This window comes from Microcebus murinus, chromosome 19, assembly GCF_040939455.1.
Source record: "Microcebus murinus isolate Inina chromosome 19, M.murinus_Inina_mat1.0, whole genome shotgun sequence".
Lineage (NCBI taxonomy): Eukaryota > Metazoa > Chordata > Mammalia > Primates > Cheirogaleidae > Microcebus > Microcebus murinus.
Window position 1 is genome coordinate 39,709,650 of NC_134122.1, and position 18,044 is coordinate 39,727,693.

At 46.4% G+C, this 18,044-nt stretch overlaps 1 protein-coding gene across 1 annotated transcript in view; it reads left to right on the forward strand.

Annotated features, from left to right (window-relative positions):
• The window catches only part of GALNT2 (polypeptide N-acetylgalactosaminyltransferase 2), a 197,124-nt gene that overhangs the window by 124,581 nt on the left and 54,499 nt on the right, over window positions 1-18,044 (forward strand). The window contains exon 3 of the mRNA XM_075995452.1: window positions 1,609-1,762. Coding sequence (XP_075851567.1) covers window positions 1,609-1,762 — 154 coding nt within the window. The remainder of the gene's footprint in view (window positions 1-1,608; window positions 1,763-18,044) is intronic.

Consider the following 18,044-nt stretch of genomic DNA (forward strand, 5'->3'; position numbering starts at 1 on the left):
GTGGTGGTGTTGATCTCAACTCAACAGCCCAAGGGTTGACACGCTGCAGAAAAGCTATCACTCCTCTTGCTCGCCTGTTCCCGTACAGCCCTGCCTTTCCCCTCTGACCTTGGCTCTGACTGCCCACCTGCCCCCACACTCCATTAGTCAAACTGACCTCCCGGCTGGTCCCTGAGCGCACACACTCGTGCCCACCCCAGGACCTCGGCGCTGCAGTGCCCTGCGCTCTTTCCCAGGAGTTGCGTGCCCGCTCCCTGCCTTTGTTTAGGTGTCTACTCAAAGTCACCCTGTTAGAGGAACCTTCTAGATCCCCTGTATAAATCAGCAACCCCAGTACCCCCTGCCGTTTCAACAAGCCTTATGTGACTTCATAGCACTTACAACCACTGGAAATTTTATGAGCTTCATGTGGGCAAGTTTGCTATTATTGGGGGATTTTTTGTTTTTGTTTTTTTTGAGTTTGTTATATTCACAGAACTGGAGCATCATAGGCCATTGAATCCTCATGAAATACGTTGTTTTTTGTTTGTTTGTTTGTTTTGTAATAAACTTAATTTCAAAGAACGAATAACTTGTCCAAGATCACGTAGGCAGCAAGTGGGGACAGTAATTGATGGAAACCCAGGGTTGACACCAAGTCCTGAATTGTCTCTTTGCCTCCAATTCTTCTTTCCTTCTACCTTTTTTCTGCTGTCTGAGCATCATGCCTTCTTCACTCGTTTCTCTGGCTCTGCCTTTGTTATAACCTGAGCTCGTCTAGACTTAACCCACCTCGCTGAGCTCTTTACCCTGCATGCCTGTCTGCCGTCAGCACTGCCCCTGCCCCGGGTACCTGGTAAAAACTCTGCAGAGCGTGGTGTGTTCTCGGAGAACCTGTGCTTGGCTTTCCAGAGTGGCAGCATATGCGCGGGTTCAGGTCGGCGTGTCCATGCATGGTCAGGCGGCCTTACCTGCCTTCCCTCCAGGAAGAGAAAAATTATGACATGTGTTTTAGGAATGGCCAGGTCCCCGCTGTGCATGCTGGGGGCACCTTTGTGAGCCACACCATTCACTTCTCCCTGTGGGGTCACATGTGGTGACAGCTGCAAGAAGGACCCCAGAGACAATCTCACTGAGAGATGTTTTGATATCTTGTTCTTTGCGGGGGGGTGGGTGGGGTGGGTGTTATTTTTTGTTTAGACATGTACTTTTGTGTTACCTGATGTTACATGGTGGGATACCTTATGTTTAATGTATACATTATCTTTTCACCCTACCTGAGATGCTTTGGGCATTACCGTAATCCCTAGAAAGGTGGGACAAGCAGAGAATATCTCCTTTCATAGAAAACATAAATGGTGCCATAGTTACTTTAATTTTGCTTTGCTCACTGGGTGGGTACCTGCACTCCCAGCCTTTAATTCTCACGTTGGAAGCAGCAAACATCTAGTTTCCCGTTCTCAGGCCCGTTGCCATGAGGCTGCTGGCTCGGGCTGCTTCGGCAGGTTCGTTGTTTGTGACGAAGCCGTGGACACTGTTTCTAGAGGTCACACTTACTGCAGTGTCCGTGATGAGCACTCTGGGCACGTTCCCCGCCGTCCCATACCTTCTGCTTTGCTTTTTTTTTAGGGAAAGTACGGTGGCCGGACTTCAACCAGGAGGCGTACGTCGGAGGGACGATGGTCCGCTCTGGGCAGGACCCCTATGCCCGCAACAAGTTTAACCAGGTGGAGAGCGATAAGCTTCGAATGGACAGAGGCATACCCGACACGCGGCATGACCAGTGAGTACCTCGCCAGGCGCCAGGTGGGGGTGGCTTCACTCGCTTTTACGCTGTGGCGCTGGGCTTTCCCGTTGCCCCAGGCAACTGAACGTGCGCTGTGTCTGTGCAGCGCTGTCCGACTGGGACATCCCGAGGCATGTGGCAGCGGGAAGCAGGGCCGGTGGGTTGCTGGTCCCAGAGCATGGGAGTCAGAAAGAGAAAGTTGCATCACTGACCTCTTTTCTACTGATCGCTTGTTATTTTTAAGATCCGTTCACAAAAATCAAACTTTTCCATTGTTCACAACCTTGGAAGGAAGAAAATCTAAGTTCCTTTGTATTGGTACAGCTGAAGTAGGAAATGTGCCAGAGACCAGAAAGGGGAAATTGACTGGCCAGCAGGGTGGACATTAAACTGAGCAGAGGCACAGGACGCAGAGGGGACAGGTGACACCTCTCCACACCTTGTACTGAGAGAAAGCCTCTTAAGAGTCCACATGCGTCTTTTTATTCTTTACAGACCTAGGACTTGTGGGTGACAGGCACCCTGGGCTTAGCTCAGGAGGTCTGCATGCATTTTAAAGAGTGTTTGTCACCACTTACCAGAAGAGTGATATTCATAGCCCTTGCTGTCACTCTGTACCTTTAATCCTTGCTGATAAGAAGGTTGTTCACATCGGAATTCTTAGTGGATTGGTTCTCGTTTCAGATTATTAAAAAAATAAGAAGGCGCATTTTGAAGGCAGCTGTTTTCTTGGGTGCTTGGCAGGTCTTCCCACTCTCTACGTTGCTTTTAGAGTTGCTCATTCATCAGGGAATGGAATGTAGATATCTGCCGAGCACCAGGCTGTGTGCTTGGATTCCGGGGTTCCAGGCGGAAAAGCCTGGCCCCTTTCCGGCTGCTGTCCCAGGCAGGCCCACCGAGACTCGGGGTGTGCGGCTCCCCCGGTTGGAGGGTCTGCTTCACGGCAGTGCTTTTGGGACACCCAGGAGGCTGGGAGAGTCAGGACAGGCCCCGAGAGGCGTGAGTCTTGGGCCGGGACACCCAGGATGAAGGCCAGTGCAGAAGCTGTGCCCTGGCATCGGGTCCGCCCAGAGAGCCAAGCAGCTGGCTTTTGCAGACGTGAGCTCCAGGGATTGACCAGGAGGCCGAGCTGGAGAGATGGAGCCCACAGTTGGCTTTGTGTTCTAAGTCAATAAGCTTACATGGAAAGAGGATTTTTCTCTTCTCTCCTACTCTCAGGGGTTTTATGGACAGTGTAGGTCCCTGTTAACTGCGAGGGGCTGCCTTTCTGAACAGCTTTCTTTGGGTTCCAGTCAGCTCTGTTCACTCAGAGCAGCTCATATTTAAGAAATTTGTACCTTTATAGTTCTTTAGGCTCAGACAAAAGAGTGTGTGCATGAATAGATAATACATGTGGGCACATATTGTATGTAATATTAAGAATCCCGTCATCTTTCTAAATCCACTCCAGAAGATTATCTTTAATTAATGTTTCCTATGGTTGATTAATTTCTTCTTTGAAGGCAGCTTTACTCAGTCCTTACGCTGTGCTCCTGATTAACTGTGAAATGCTGTGTCTAAAATAAGGGGTGCTAACCTGGGATCTAAGGACCCCCAAGGAGCCACGCATGGGCATTGGGACTCTATGAAGGTCTTGAAGCCAAAGCTGCATGTGTGACCGTGGGCGTGTACACGTGTGCGTTTCTAGGGAGAGGATTTGCGCTTCTTTCAGTTGGTGCCAGGTGTGTACATCCCCACTGCCCCCGCCTCCCAGGCCCCACCAGGCTGACCCGCCTCTGCGAGGTGACCCCCGGGGACCCACTCATACCGTCCTCACATCCACCAACGTCGACTAGAAGGTTGTCTTCGTTTTGCAGAGAAGCAGCTGAGGCACCTGGGATGTTAATAACCTGCCCAGTAATTAAGCGCTACTAGCTGAAGGCCAGCAAGGGTCACTAAAGGTTTCAAGAAGGGCGTGGCCTAAACTCAGGGAAGTAAAGTCTAGCAGAACCTAGAAATCTTCCCCGGTGACTTTGGTCGACTGCTGGGAATGGCGTCTCCGTGGATGGTCTGGGCTTTGTCTCAGTGTCTGGTTTAAGAGCTAGTTTTCCACCAAGGCTTTACCTCTACATACATTCCCTAGAGCTGGCAGCTCATCAGCGAGTGGGCTGGGTTTCTCCTCTGCTGCCTCCCTGGCATGTCCCTATACAGGCCCCCAAAACTGTATGCACGTATATTTTTTTTCAAAATGTTTGAAATATGAGTTGATCCAAACAGATGTTTGAATATTCATCTTATGGTGTGGGATGCACTTTAGGTGGGTTTAATTTTAGTTCCAGCTACTGTGTCATATTCATTTGCATGCGTTAAAGGGGCAGCTGGGATGGCTTCCACATTTGTTGGATTTTGGCTAAATTATAGTCTATCCAAAAGTCAGTCGTATGCCTAGAGCTGAACCAATTTAATGCCTCCAACGTAAGCTCTAGAATAACCATTCTTGTTGAATGTCAGGTTAAGAAGATCAAGTTACCTATTTGAATTTTCCCCCAGTATGTCCAATAGAGCGCTGTTAAAGAATTTGACCTTCCCATCTAAAAATCTTTCCCTTTTCCTTTTTATCTCTGGGGTCTCTGCCTTTGTGTATGTAGATCTACAGAAACGCTTGCACAGTGGAACTCCGCCTTCCATTGTGACAAAGCCAAAGGCAGTGCAAGTGCAGATTAATGAAGAACACGGTTCGGGAGCCCCAAAGACCTGAGTTGAAATCCTAGACCCTCCAGTTCTGAACTCTGTGACGTTTGTCATCTTCAAGATGACATAACATGACTCCCTCTGTAACCTGGGAGGATTGAACACAACCAACGTGTGCAAGGAAGGGCTGGTTCCTCCTTCCCGAGATTCTTCTCAGGAGCCACCTCAGTGAGCTGTCCCCAGACCACTTCTCTAGGAGTGCAGCCCCCTCCCCACTCGGTTTTTAGTTCTTGTCGCCACCCCCGCACCATGCGTTTCACCTGTTTCTGTCTTTGTCTGTCTTTGCTCATCAGAGTAGTGAGTTGTTACGTGCAGGGTTGTTACCTGGACAGATCCCCACTCAGTAAATGCAACAAATGTTTGTTGCGTGAGTGATTCGCTTAGCGTGGTGCCTGGCATACAGTGAATCTCTAAATGAGGGGAAGAATCAGAAAGGAATAAAGGAGAGTGAAAGGGGCATATTTAAGCAGTAGGGGGCAAGTGAACTCAAGGTGAGCCACAAATAACCACACCGTGTTTATTCTCCCAGGATCAGAAAACATGCCATTACAATCTGCCCCTGTTGCCCTTAGGGACAGATATAGGGGCTCAGTGGGTCAGAGGCTCGCAAACAAATAAACAAAAAAACTCTTGGACTGTATTTAATTTACCTTTTAAAGTGCATAAGAAATATTGTGCCAAGAGGAAATATTTACGTGAAACCAGGAAACCTAGAAAAGCCTGCTGCGAGTGAAATACCAAATATTACGCATGGGATGTTTTAGGCTCTCTTAGATATTAGGAAGGATAGTGGAAACAGAGTTTTGTGTGTGTGCATTTTAAAATTAGATATATCATAGTTTTATATAATTTGGGGATACATGTGATAGTTTATATATGTGAGAGGATGGAGTCAAGGTAATTGGATATGCATCACCTCCAACATTTATCTTTTCTTTGTGTTGGGAAAAAGCATGGTTTCTCAACTTAAAAAAAAAAAGAAAAGTTCTTGTTTACCTTGCTTTGAGATTTCAAATAAATTGTCAAGACTTAAAAGCAAATTAAAGCGATGGGGATTCTGAAGGCGCCTTTCTGGACTACTTGTTTCTCGCCTCTCCCTGGTGGGAAGCTGTCGAGATTGCCCAGGCAGAAGGTAACCAGGAGCACTGGGGGTGGTGATGAGTGGTCAGATGGGACATCTTCCAAAGGTGGGGCTAGCAGGATGTGCTGATGGGTTGGAGGAGGGATACCGCTTAGAAGAAGGTACCAAGGATGGTGGCCAGAACAAGGGAAGAGTTGGAGTTACCGTAACTGAGATTTGGGGAAAGCTGGGAGTGAAGCAGGTTTGGGGAAGTTTGGACATGTTAGTGCATCGCTGTGTGGGTGGACCTGTTTTGTAGGTGGTGAGAAATGTGTCTGGTGTTCAGGAGAAAGGTCTTAGCTAGAATATGAATTTGGAAGTGTTCAATGAATGGATGGTATTTAAAACCTTAAGACCGGATGTCAAACCCAAGGGAATGAATGCAGAGAGAGAGAGACCCCAAGGCCCAAGCCCCAGACAGTTTCAACATTGTGATCTTTAGCCGGGAGTTTAAAGCCGACGGCTAACACTTGAAGGACAGTCTAACACTGTAGACTGCGTACTATTTTAGGCTCTGTTCACATGATCAGGGGATATAATTTCATGAAACTGTGCGACTGTGAAGCTAAAAGGAGCCTTGGAGCAGTTGCTAATTCCGTGGTTCTCGGGCCAGAGTGGTGCCACCTACCCAGGGCGAGGACGGAAGTGCGGGGGTGGGGATTTGGGGGCTGTTAGAAAACCCGTGGGGCGTTCCTGGCATTTTCCACCAGGAGCCAGTGGGTACCAAATGTCTGCTGTAGCACAGGATGGTCCTGTGTTGTGGAGAAACTGTCCTATCCCAGACGCCACAGGACTTTCTGTCAAGCCCTTATTTACTTAACTGTTCCCCCACCTAGTTAGTAAAAAAGAAAAAAAATCCATGTTGAAGTTCTGTCTTTGGTTGCTCTCCATTATTCCTGTCTGGTCTATCAGCCAGCCCTCACAGGCAGTGTTGAAAGCGATCGCCTCGTGAGCTTTGTAGATCGTACTGGCCCCACCGGAAGTCTCTCTGTCCCCCTGACCACAGCACACGAAAGAATGAGTGTGATGGCCTGGATGGTCTCCCCCTCCCCCGCCCATGTTCAGGTCCCAAGCCCCAACGTAACCATATTTAGAGATAGGGCCTTTATGGAGGTGATTAAGGTCAGATGAGGTCATAGGATGGGACCCTGATCCAACGGGACAGGTATCCTTCTAAGAAGAGGAGAAGAAGGATGTGAGTCTGTCTCTCCCACACGAGGACAGAGCGAGAAGTTTAGCCGTCTGCAAGCTGGGAAGAGAGGCCTCACCAGGAAACAAACCTGCTTGTACCTGGATCTAGGACTCCCAGCCTCCAGAACTATGAGAAACGAATGTCGTGTAAGCCCCTAGTCTGTGGTGTTTTCATGTGGCAGCCCGAGCTGATTAATACCAGGCAGAAGTGGAGATACATCTTGACCCCCAGGCCCGTGGGAGGGCTGGGCCAGGCAGGTCTGGAAACGACTTGGGTGACATTCGCTTCCGTTTTCTCGAAAGCTTTTCCAACCCCCTGCCTAGTGCTGGAGAGGCCACAGGCCAGAAGCACCCGGATGCCTTCCTTAGAGCAGGCTACGTTTAAGAGATGATCGTCTTCCTGCCAAAGCCTTTCCAGAATCCAGATTCCTTTCCAGGGAGGTCTTGATTTTTGCCTAGAAATACATCTGCTGAGAAAGTCAAGCGCAGAAACCCAGTAGAACCCAGGAAGTTTATGGGATCTCATTCTGCCTACTGGGGAAAGCTTGAGACTGCTCAGTTTGAAATAGTTTATGTCAGTGAAATCAAATAAAACCTGTAGGGGACAAAACATTATCTTTGTTTTCTTCTTTTCCTTGTCAGCCAAACACCATTCCCTTTCATTTATTTGATTAAATCCCTTGAAAATGAGAGCTGCTTGGTAAAGGAGGAGGTTTCCTTCAGCTTGCAAACATAAGTCATTAGAAAGCTATCCCTGCATTGCCACCGTTTCTTTCTGCCACTGAGTTTAAAATGTGCGGGATTTTGAAACCTTTTTGTGTCTCAAATGGAAGTAGTGCTCCTGAGAACAGGTCTGCCTCGAATGTATCCCCACAAAGGAACCTTCTTAGAGAGAGGAATTTGTCCAAGTTGTACACCTGATGAATTTATCTGGCAGGCTTTAAGTCAAGAATACATTGTTTTTACTCAGTTTACAAATTACGGTTGCTCAGCGTTTGTTTCAGAAGAATCACTCAAGAGCTCTGTTGCAACCACTTTCTGAAATGTCTGGCTTTAACGCAGCCCAAACACGGGCCAGAGCCCTCGAACGCCCGGGCATTCTTCCTTGATTTATTTTTTAAGGACGTTTCACTGAGAAAGGCAGGTGTTAAAGTCTTACTGGGACGGGGTTGTCAGCGTTGATGTCAGTTGTCTTTTAGTGGCTAATCAGGATTAAGGATTGTGGGGGAGATACAGTCCAAACTTCTCATTCTTACTCTGGAAGAGTAAACATTGCTGAATCCAAGAAAAAGTTTGCAGCGTAAAAGTCAGCCAGCTTGGCGGGGAGCTTCGGTTAAGGCAATTACTGTGGGACTCGGGGTTTTCTTTTTAGGGGGGCAGAAGATCTAGGGAAACCAGAAGCAGCCCAGCTCCCCGATGGAGTTGGGAGGGAGTCAGGGGGCCCTGAACTTTTTCTTGACTTTGCACTTAAACAGCTCATGATTTCTCCTGGACACATGCAGCTGGCCTCCCGTTACTTCTGTGACGGAGGCCACTGCTCCGTGGCAGAGCTGCTCGAGCCCCAAGTCTTCCCCATCGACTTGTAACCCCAACTCCAACTCCACCTTCTCCGCCATGCAGAGGCCTGGTGGAGGAGATGGGGTGCCACACGGGGTGTCGCACGTGGGCATGGGCACTTCTTTAAGTTTAGATGTCCTGGCCTTGTTAGCATCTGTGGCTGGTGGGGCAGGTGGAGTTTGGCAGTGGCATAACGATGAGTCTCGAAAGTTTGTTCCATAATCACAATAATAAAACACTTACTGAACATTTTATCAGTATCAAGGCCTGTGCTCTGCCTTTTATGCACATTAATTTTATTTAACCTGCATTGCAGTCCTGTGCAGTGGATAGGGAGGTTACACTTCTGATGACGTCACATATTCCAGGGTCCCCTGAAATCAGACCCCACTTCCGGAAAGTTCAGGAGTTTCACCCAGACTTTTGCTGGGTTGTAGGCTTGTTTTGCAGAGGACAGAGGTGGCTTTTTCCCTTTGTTTTGTTGTCAGTGGGAACATATTGAGGGATTGGAAGGCAGCCAGGACATCCTTGGGCCTCTTAAGGTAGCACCTCTATCTAGAGAGCCCTTATCCCCCGGGAGGTCAGTGGGATTTTAAAATTAGTAAGCCATGAAGCTTTATCCCTGTGTCTGAAGCGGGTGAGGAAGCTGAGCTGCGCACAGTGAACGGGCTGCCTGCGGTCTCACTGGCGCAAGATGGGAGCTCTAAGTACCTAGACTCCCGGCCGGGAGTGCTGTCTAATGGACCGGGCTGGCTCGCCACCCACTGCTCAGAGTGTCTTTTACACTCCTGGGTTTTAGGCCTGAGTCTTTGGCATGTGGCCCGAATGTGCCCCAAACCAGAAGAGATGCGTGTCGGTCACTGGCAGCCAAACTCCTGGGGTGGAGCTGCATTCCCAGCCGGCCGCGTGCTGACCGGAGCCTGAGAAGTGCAGGAAAAGTGGTTTCCTAACTTTCAGGTTGCACAAGAAAATGTCCTGGAAGAGTGTCCTTTATGTCTGTTCCCTTGGGACTTTGCTCACGCTGATCAGGAAGTGGGATTTCTGCTTGTGTGTCCAGTCTGTGTGACTGACAGCTCTGCCTGTTCTTGGAAAGGTGCTGGCAGGCTCAGGCAGGTAGGTGAGACACGGGGACTCAGAAGTGGCCGGCAGCAAAGGCTCTCCGCTGTGACGGGTCCCCCACCAACTCATGACTACCAGGGGCTACCTTGCCCGTCATGTGCAAAGTTTCAGACCAAAACCATGACATTCGCTCTCCATCAGTGTGCTTTTCTAGGCTTTGTTTGTTTTTGTTTTTGGTGTCTTTATAAAACCAATCACTGGTTTGGGGGCATAGACCATTCTTCTTCTTCCCTTTGTATATCCCCCTCACACACACACACACACACTTTTTTTTTTTTTTTAACCATTTCAAACCTTGTCTCCATCTCCATGAAAGAGCATACTGGCAGCAGTGGAGAATACAAGGCTTAGACTGCAGAGACTGAGTTTGGGTCTGTGTTAGCATCTCTGAAGGGCCTCGTGTAAGTCCACTCATCACAGATCATTAGCAAATGTATTTTCAAAGTTCAGCACTGGGGTGCCTGTCCACATATTTGGCCCAGTTTCCCTCTCTGTAACTCCGGGTTATAGTTGGGGCAAAGACAAGATGATGCTAAATGAGTCATGTAATTTGGTTTTTTTATTTCATAGTCCTTTCTGTCTACCCCCAGCCTGGGAACATAGTGATGAATGGAAACATCCTAAGGGGCTTGTGTCTGGTGGGAGAGGCAGGCAATCGTGTAGTCTAGTAAGGGTAATCCAGCCAGTGCTGGGCTCTGTTGAACAGAACTCTTTCTGTTCTTCATATTTTAGACTTGTCTGTGAGTTTCCATTTCCTTCTTGGTAGACTAACCCTTTTATCATTATGAGATGCCCTTTTTATCACTAGTGCCGCTGCTTATCTTCCATATCATTATAGCCACACCATCATCTGTCTTTGGTTTCATGTTTTTCCATGGTGTATCTTTTCTCCTGCTTTTACTTTCAACCTTTCTCATGTCCTTATATTCAAAGTGTATCTCCTGTAAGTTGCTGAGAGTTGGATTTAGGATTTTATCTGCTCCGACAATCATTGTCTTTTAATTGGATTATTTTAGTTCTTTTACATTTAATGTAAGTACCGACATATTTGAGTGTAACACTAGCATGACATTAGCTGTGTTGTGTTAGTCTCACATGCTTTATATTGCTTTTCCTCTCCTAGCCTTCTTCTTCCGGAGTATTTTCCCCTCTATTAGCTTGTTGCATTCTTGACTAATAAGTAAATATATCCAAAGTCTAATATAAATGAATAGTTTTATTACTATGCACAGACTTTTACCTCCTCTCTCCTTTTTGTGCTCTTGTTGTCATTAAATTTAATTCTATGTGTAAACTCCACAGGACATCTTTTATTATTTTATGCAGTAAATACTCTTTAGATTTATTCACATGTTATGTTTCCATCACTCCTCATTTCTTCTATGTCTGTTTTTCCATCTAGGGCCATTTCCCCCTGTATTCCATTAGTATTTATTTCCATTTCTCTCAGTACTAGTTTTCTGGCAGTGAATTCTATCCTTTTGTTTCTCTGGAAACATCCTTATTTTACTTTTATTTTTGAAGAGTATCTCTACTGAATGTAGAATTGTAGGTTGACAGTTTCAGCGGCTTTACTTCAGTTGTCTTCTGGCTCTCACTGTTTCTGGTGAAATATCTACTGTTAGTTGCCCTGTTCTTTCTGAAGGCATTTTGACTTTTTCTCCTAGCTGCCTTTTGAGACACTGCCTTTTGTCTTAGTTGTTCAGCAGCTTCACGACAACGTGCCTAGATGTTTTCTCCGTCTTGAACCTGTTTGGAGTTTGTAGAATGTCCTGAATCTACAGCTTCAGTTTTGCCGTGTCCATTCCTCCCTCTCCTCCCTCTGAGACCCCAGTTACACCTGTGCTAGGTATTTCCACCTGTCCTCTGTGCCTTTTATGCTCTCTCCTGTGCTTACTCTTTTTGTTCCCTGCGCTTCAGTCTAGCTGTGTTTCTGTTGGCCTATTTCCTGTTCATTGGTCCTTTCCTGCTATATCTAATCTGCTTTTAAATTCACCTGCTGAATTCATTTCAGTTATTGTACTTTGTTGTGTATGGACAAATATAGATATTTAAAAGCTCTCACTGCTGTTATCATCCTCCAAAGAGGATTTAGTTTTGTTCTCTGGCAGGCAGTTACGATAGGGCAGATCACCTTAAGTCTGAAACTGAGCTGGTGTAAAGTTGAATTTCAGTCTTTTGTGAAAGAGCGATGAGTTTCTAGTTCTCTTTTGCTACTAGGAAGTAGTCTTTTGGGATTCCACTTGGAAGGCTGGGGTGTTTGTCAGATCCCCATTTCCTCAGCAAGACCTGAACTCCATTTCTACCCATCCCCAGCCCTGTGACATCTCTGGAAGCTTAGCTTGGCTTTGTGCTGTAAACTAAAAATAAAATCCTAAGCCTCTCACCTCCAACTGCACAGACCCCCTCTTGTCCAAGGGGTCCCCAGAAAAACCTTAAAATTGAGTTCCCAGCAATGAAGGAAAGGGAGGTCAGACATGCCTCCTTATACCCCCTCCCTTTTGAAGTTTAGTTTACAATTGACCATCATTAATGTTAAAATAGAGGTCAAAGGACTGACAAAACAGACTCTTTGTAGCAATAAGGTACTAAATTACAAACCAGACGTAAGGCCATGCAAGGCAAAGGTTAAGTCACACCTGTGGGCCATCGATTTGCTTGACGGATCACCTTGAGTCAGTAGATTGTGGCTTGTCTACAATTGGCACACTTCCTTATCTTCACTTAAAACGCTCCTTTCTACTGACTCCAAGCTATTAAAGCTTTGTTCCTTTTAACCAATTACAAATTAAAGAATCTCTGAACCCCCCCTATAAGCTGTAAACCCTCTCACTTCAAGATGTCTCGCCTTTTTAGGCCAAGCCAATATGTACCTTCCATGTATCGATTTACGATTTTACCTGCTATTCCCATCTCCCTAAAATGTATAAAACGAAATCACAACCTGGCCACGTTGGGCACTCTTTCTCAGGAACTCCTGAGATGATGGTTCCCTGGGCCACACTCACTCATAGTTAGCTCAGAATAAACCTCTTTAAGTTATTTTACAGAGTCTGGTTATTTTCCATTAACAGTTCCTACAAGGCCATCACTTGTGCTTGGCAATTCAACCTTTTGGCTTCGTACTGCCTGGAGGTTGGGGGGATCAGAGAGTGCCGGCCTTGCTCTCACGGTGCTGCATTCTGGGAACCCGGCCCGTGGCGCCTGGCTGCCTGGCTGCCTGGCCAACTCTCCAGTGCCTTCAAATAGATTCTTGAGTATGTGGCATCCAAAATTCCCATTCGCCTTCCGTGTGTAGGTTAGTCTACAACAAGGAATTTTATTGTCACTCAAAGCAGGAAACACACCTGAGTGTTTTATTTGGAATCCAAATGCAATATGAATTTGACAGTTCATAAACTTGGCCCTGAGCAGCAATGTCTGTCTCAGATGAGAGTAAATAGAAACATCACTGTACTTGACACGTTGGAAGGTATAGATTTTGTTAATAGCTCCACCACTTATTAGCTCCCAGACTGAGGTTGAAGTGATCCCTCTAAACCCTGGGTTTCTTATCTGCAAAACGGCAATGATGCCCGCACCGCCCATAGCTTAGAGCTTTGTTATGAGCTTATTATTGTTATCAACTCAGATGACCCGGAAAGGACTTCATAAACTGTATGCAGCTACCAAAATGTGAGCCATTATTGTTATTCTGTGTGACTGGTGGCTTGTGTATATGTGACATCAGCTTTGAGGAAACAGTGAACTGTGACTCTATTAAGCTTTGCCCTCAAATTGTGTGTGGCGTGCCAGCAGCCCGAGGACAGACACGCAGTTCCCGTGTGTGCATGTCTCTGTCGCATCGAGAGGGTGTTGGACTGTTCCATGATAGAACCAAAGACAGTTGAGGAACAGCTTGGCAGCAATGATCCTATCCCACAAAGAAATTAGAGCAGGAAGAACGGAGTGAACGGGGTGTTGCTTGATGAATGAGATCAATCTTTGGGTCCAAACACACCAAAGTGGTGTAAAATGTGTCTCAACTTTTCTGGCCATTCAGGGTGGTGTGTATTTTACTTGGATATGGTTTCAGAGATTACTTCCGACTTTTCTGATGACCTTAAGATAAGCAGCATCGTCAATTTACGGCATGCTCGTTGCTAAGTCAGAACACCTGCCCGTTCTCTGGCGTGACTGACCATTCACATGTACTCGGAGTTATTACGTCTTAGTGATGGAACCTGCCAGAGCCCAGAATCGCCACCGCAATCTGTAAGATTAAAAGGGCAGACTTTTACAGTAGTAACCATTTAACTACACTGAATCAGCCAGGATTTTCTTCATCTGACAATGAGAGGAAAAATCCATATCTTTTTGGAAATTCAAGTCCATTTTGAAAAAAAGGTAATAACCCAATAGGAATATTGCACTTGTATTTAAAGTGTTGCATTCAGTGTTGCTTTCTACCCTGTTCTTGCATTCAGTTATTCATTCAGCAGGTAGTTGAGTGCTGACTGCGCGACAGGTGTTTCTCTGGTCACTGGGGGAACAGCAGTGAACAAAACTGATAAGAGACCATGTTAAATATAATGGAGAGAGATAAAACAAGGGTGGGGGCTGGGAGTGGGTGCTGGGGAACAGGTGGTCGAGGAAGGTCTCACTGACAGGAAGGCAAAGACCTGTGGGAGGGGACGAGGAGTAACCTTTGGGTAATTGGGAAGAGAGAGTTCCCATCAGGGGAGGCGGCAAGGGCAAAGTCCCCAGAGAGGGAGTGTGCCAGGCACACCCAGGGAACAGCAGGAAGCCAGAATTGCAGAGCAGGGGGTAGTGGGGAGAGCAGGAGAGGTGGGGTCCGAGGGGAGTCAGGGCACGGAGCCCTTGGAGCCTGCGGACACCTTGTAAGGCCTTGGCTTTGCCTCTATCTCAGTCTGCTTTGTGCTGTGACCGCAGAATACCTGCGACCAAGTAATGTGTAAAGAAGTTTATTTTTTACATTTTGGAGACTGGAAAGTCCAAGATCAAGGTGCTGGCAGGTTCATTGTCTGGTGAGGGTCTCGCTCTGGGCTCTGCTTCCAAGATGGCACCGCAAACTCTGTGTCCTTACATGGCAGAGGGCAGAAAGGCAAAAAAGGGACAGACTCACTTGCAGACTCCCTTTTATAAGGGGACTAATCCTTTTCAAGAGGGGAGGAGCCCTCATGGTCCAATCATCTCTTAAAGGCCCCACCTCTTAACGCCACTACAATGGCCATTAAGTTTCAACACCTGAATTTTGGAGGGGACACGTTCAAACCATAGCAGCCACTGGGGAAGATGGGAGCCATTGCAGGTTTTAGAGCAGAGGAACGGCGGGATCTGATTTGGTTTGTGAAGGGTCAGTCTTTTAGAGGTTGCTGTGACAAGACCAGGCTTATTGGGGGCAGGAGTGGGCGATGCAAGGCCAGGAAAGGGGAAGCCTTTTGCCGTAGTCCAGCTGAGATGACAGTGACTGGGAGCAGGGGTAGCAATGGAGGGTGAGAGATGGCTGATTCTGGATGCTTTGAGAAGGTAGAGACAAGGCATGCTAAAGGATCCGGATATTCTTTGGAGTATGAAGAAGAGACGGGTGAAGGATGACCGAGCAACTTGAGAAGTGGACTTGGCCTTCCCGGAGGGGGGAGCAGTACAGCCTCCTGGGCTCGGTGTGGTGTGGGCGCTGGCACCACAGTGCCCGTGTTGGAATCCCGGTTGTCCCTTTAGCAGCTGCTCGCTCTTGGCAAGTCACTTGCCCTTCTGCCTTCGTTTCCTCGGGTAGGAGTTAAAGATGACAGCAATATGCATTTCACAGAGCTGCTGTGAGGACTAAATGGGTTAATTCTCATAATGGACTCAGCACAGTGGCTGGCTCCGAATCGGCACCCTATGAATATTAGCTATTATTCGGGGAGTGTTGCCGGAAAGATAGGAGGGAAGTTCTCATCCAAGTGGAGATGTCAAATGCATGGCTGGAGATGCATAAAAATCTGTAATTTAGGGCGCAACCCTGGATAGAAGTCACACGCTTGAGATTTTTCACACTTATAGATGGTATTTAAAACCATTTTATGTATCCCTGAGTGTGTATTTTTAAACGTGGATCTATTTCTGATCACCAGAATAGGCTTACAGGATACTAAGTTTGTTATCTGTAGAGTTTCTTCTCCTTTATGGTAGTTATTGAATTTCTTCTAGCATCTCTGCTGTGGCCCTTCAGACCAAGTCTGATTTATTCCTGGTAGTTTGATAAGCGCAAAGGCCAAGGTTCTTGTTCTTGATATTCACGTATAAGTGCTACATGTTGATACTGGAAAATTCCCTGTGTGCTGTTCTGAGCTAGAATAAAACAGTGCACTGGCCGCCTAGTCCCGATTGGCCAGGGTACACTGGCCTGTGGGACTGTGAGCTGCCAGGGTGGCCTTGGGTGCCTTTCTGTTTTTCTGGCATCCCTCTCCAATTAACTCCTTCCTTCCATTGTCACTCTTGGTGCAGTCCCTGGCCCTCCCTTCTGAATCACTGTGCCTGCCTGCTTTAGATCTCTTGGCACCTCTCACAGACCCACCTTCTACATGATCCTCTCATGTAAGAAATAACGTATGACAAGGGCACCTATGGCCTCCCTTCACCCCCCACATCCTGGGCCTGGGTGAACACCCACAGCAGCTGGCCTTACTCAGGACTCGAGCACGGATGGTTCCAGCAGAGGAGGTGGGCTGCAGGTACACAGTGCTCGCTGCTGTCTTCACTTAAGGTATTCTCCATGCCCTCCTGAAGCTTTCTGAATGGGAGCATCCCTCCAAACCCAGCTCACCTTCAAAGAACCATTTCTAACTGGCCCCGTGCCGTGGGCTGCTGCCCTCGCCTGATAAACCACCCACCTGCCGCGCCTCTGCGTGGTCTCCCTTGTTTCACAGCTGTGCGTGTTCTTTCTCCAGGCACTTCGTAAGCCGCTTTGGAAAAGAGATTATCAGTAATTATATAGCTCACCAATCCCTCACTTTAACTCCAGGGGAATTCACATTTTTTAAAAAAAATTCTAGATAGGTATTACAATATATATACAATTTACTGAATATTCTTAATCCCGGGGCAATTCCTTATAATCAAACACACTAATGTTTTTGCAGCAAAACAAACAAAATGAAAAAAATATTCACACCAAGTGTGATAAATAGGGATAATAGATATCAGGTTTTCCAAATATCATTGGAAATATCATTTCCAAATATCATATCTTTCCAAATAGATATCAGGTTTTCCAGTTCAGATGGGGCAGGTCGTACCACCAAATATGATACAGATTCCCACCCCGCCCCAGGGTGTTTTCATATTTTAAAATTGTGTATTAGGAATTATGGACTGTTGGCAGGTAAATAAAGAAGAGTAGCATTAATCTGTTGCCACATAGTGTATAGCTAGTCCCAGAGGGACCAGAGCCTGCTCCTGTGTCACCGTGGTCAAGTTGACCCAAGTTAACTCTTCGGTGGACTGGAGTTGGAACTCCAGAGTGGTCTTTCATTTGCTCTCTGTCCTGGTAGGCCCCTGGTTCAAAGCTTGTGTGTAGCTCTTGGTTTACTTTATCACTCACTCCCCATTTGCCAGTTGCTAAATGGGCTGAACAGATAGATCTCTCTTGGTGGCTGCTTTTATGAAATGACTCAGTTAACCCAGTTGACCGTAGAATCCTGGCTGCAAGGAGGCGGCCCCTGGAGGCCAGTGCATGGTGGTGTCATCACATGAAGGCACCTTTGTAAGGGTCCATTTTTGGGCTTAAGCAGTACCAGCCCTAAAGAAATCACGGTAGGGTGATGACAACGGTGATGATGAAGATATCCCCTTTTGTTGGCAAACCTTATCTTAGGCAAATATTAGCTAAAATCTCTGAATCTGTCTCTGTTTCTTCTAAATATTAATGGTCCACACAGTGGGCTTTTCCATCTGGTGTAGAACAACCTTGTATCACAACCTTCCCGGGTTTTCCTTTCTTTAGATACACCCAATTTCATCAGTTTTTCATTTTGAAAGTAGCTTTTTAAAATAAATACATGTTTGTTGTATACCAAAAAAAAAAAAAGGGCAATCACACCAATAAGTTAAAAGGAGTTTAACGTGATCTCTTCCGTGAATGCCCTTCCTCAGCAGTGTCTCGAATCTTCTGACAGTTAGATGTGTGTAGTTTTATATAAACATAATGACCCTGCATTTGCTGATTGACTGTTTCCTTTTTGCATTCAGTAATACATAGGAAACATATTTTAGGACTGTTAAATATAGTTTTTATTTCCAATAGCTTTATATATTCCACTTTATGTTTATTTAGCTAGTTCTGAGTAAACATAGTGATGGACCTGGAGTTGTGTCTTTTCTTTTTTGATGCTAATAGCGTTGGGATGAATATTTTTAAATAATTTTTTTGCTCACTCATTTGAAAGGAAGTAATATTTGAAATGACAATGTATTGTTTGGTTCTGAGAATGTACCAGAATTTATTCAATATATTGCTGAGTTTGATGACTGCTTTATTTTGCATTTTGAATTAAGATTCATCATCGAAATTATCCGTGG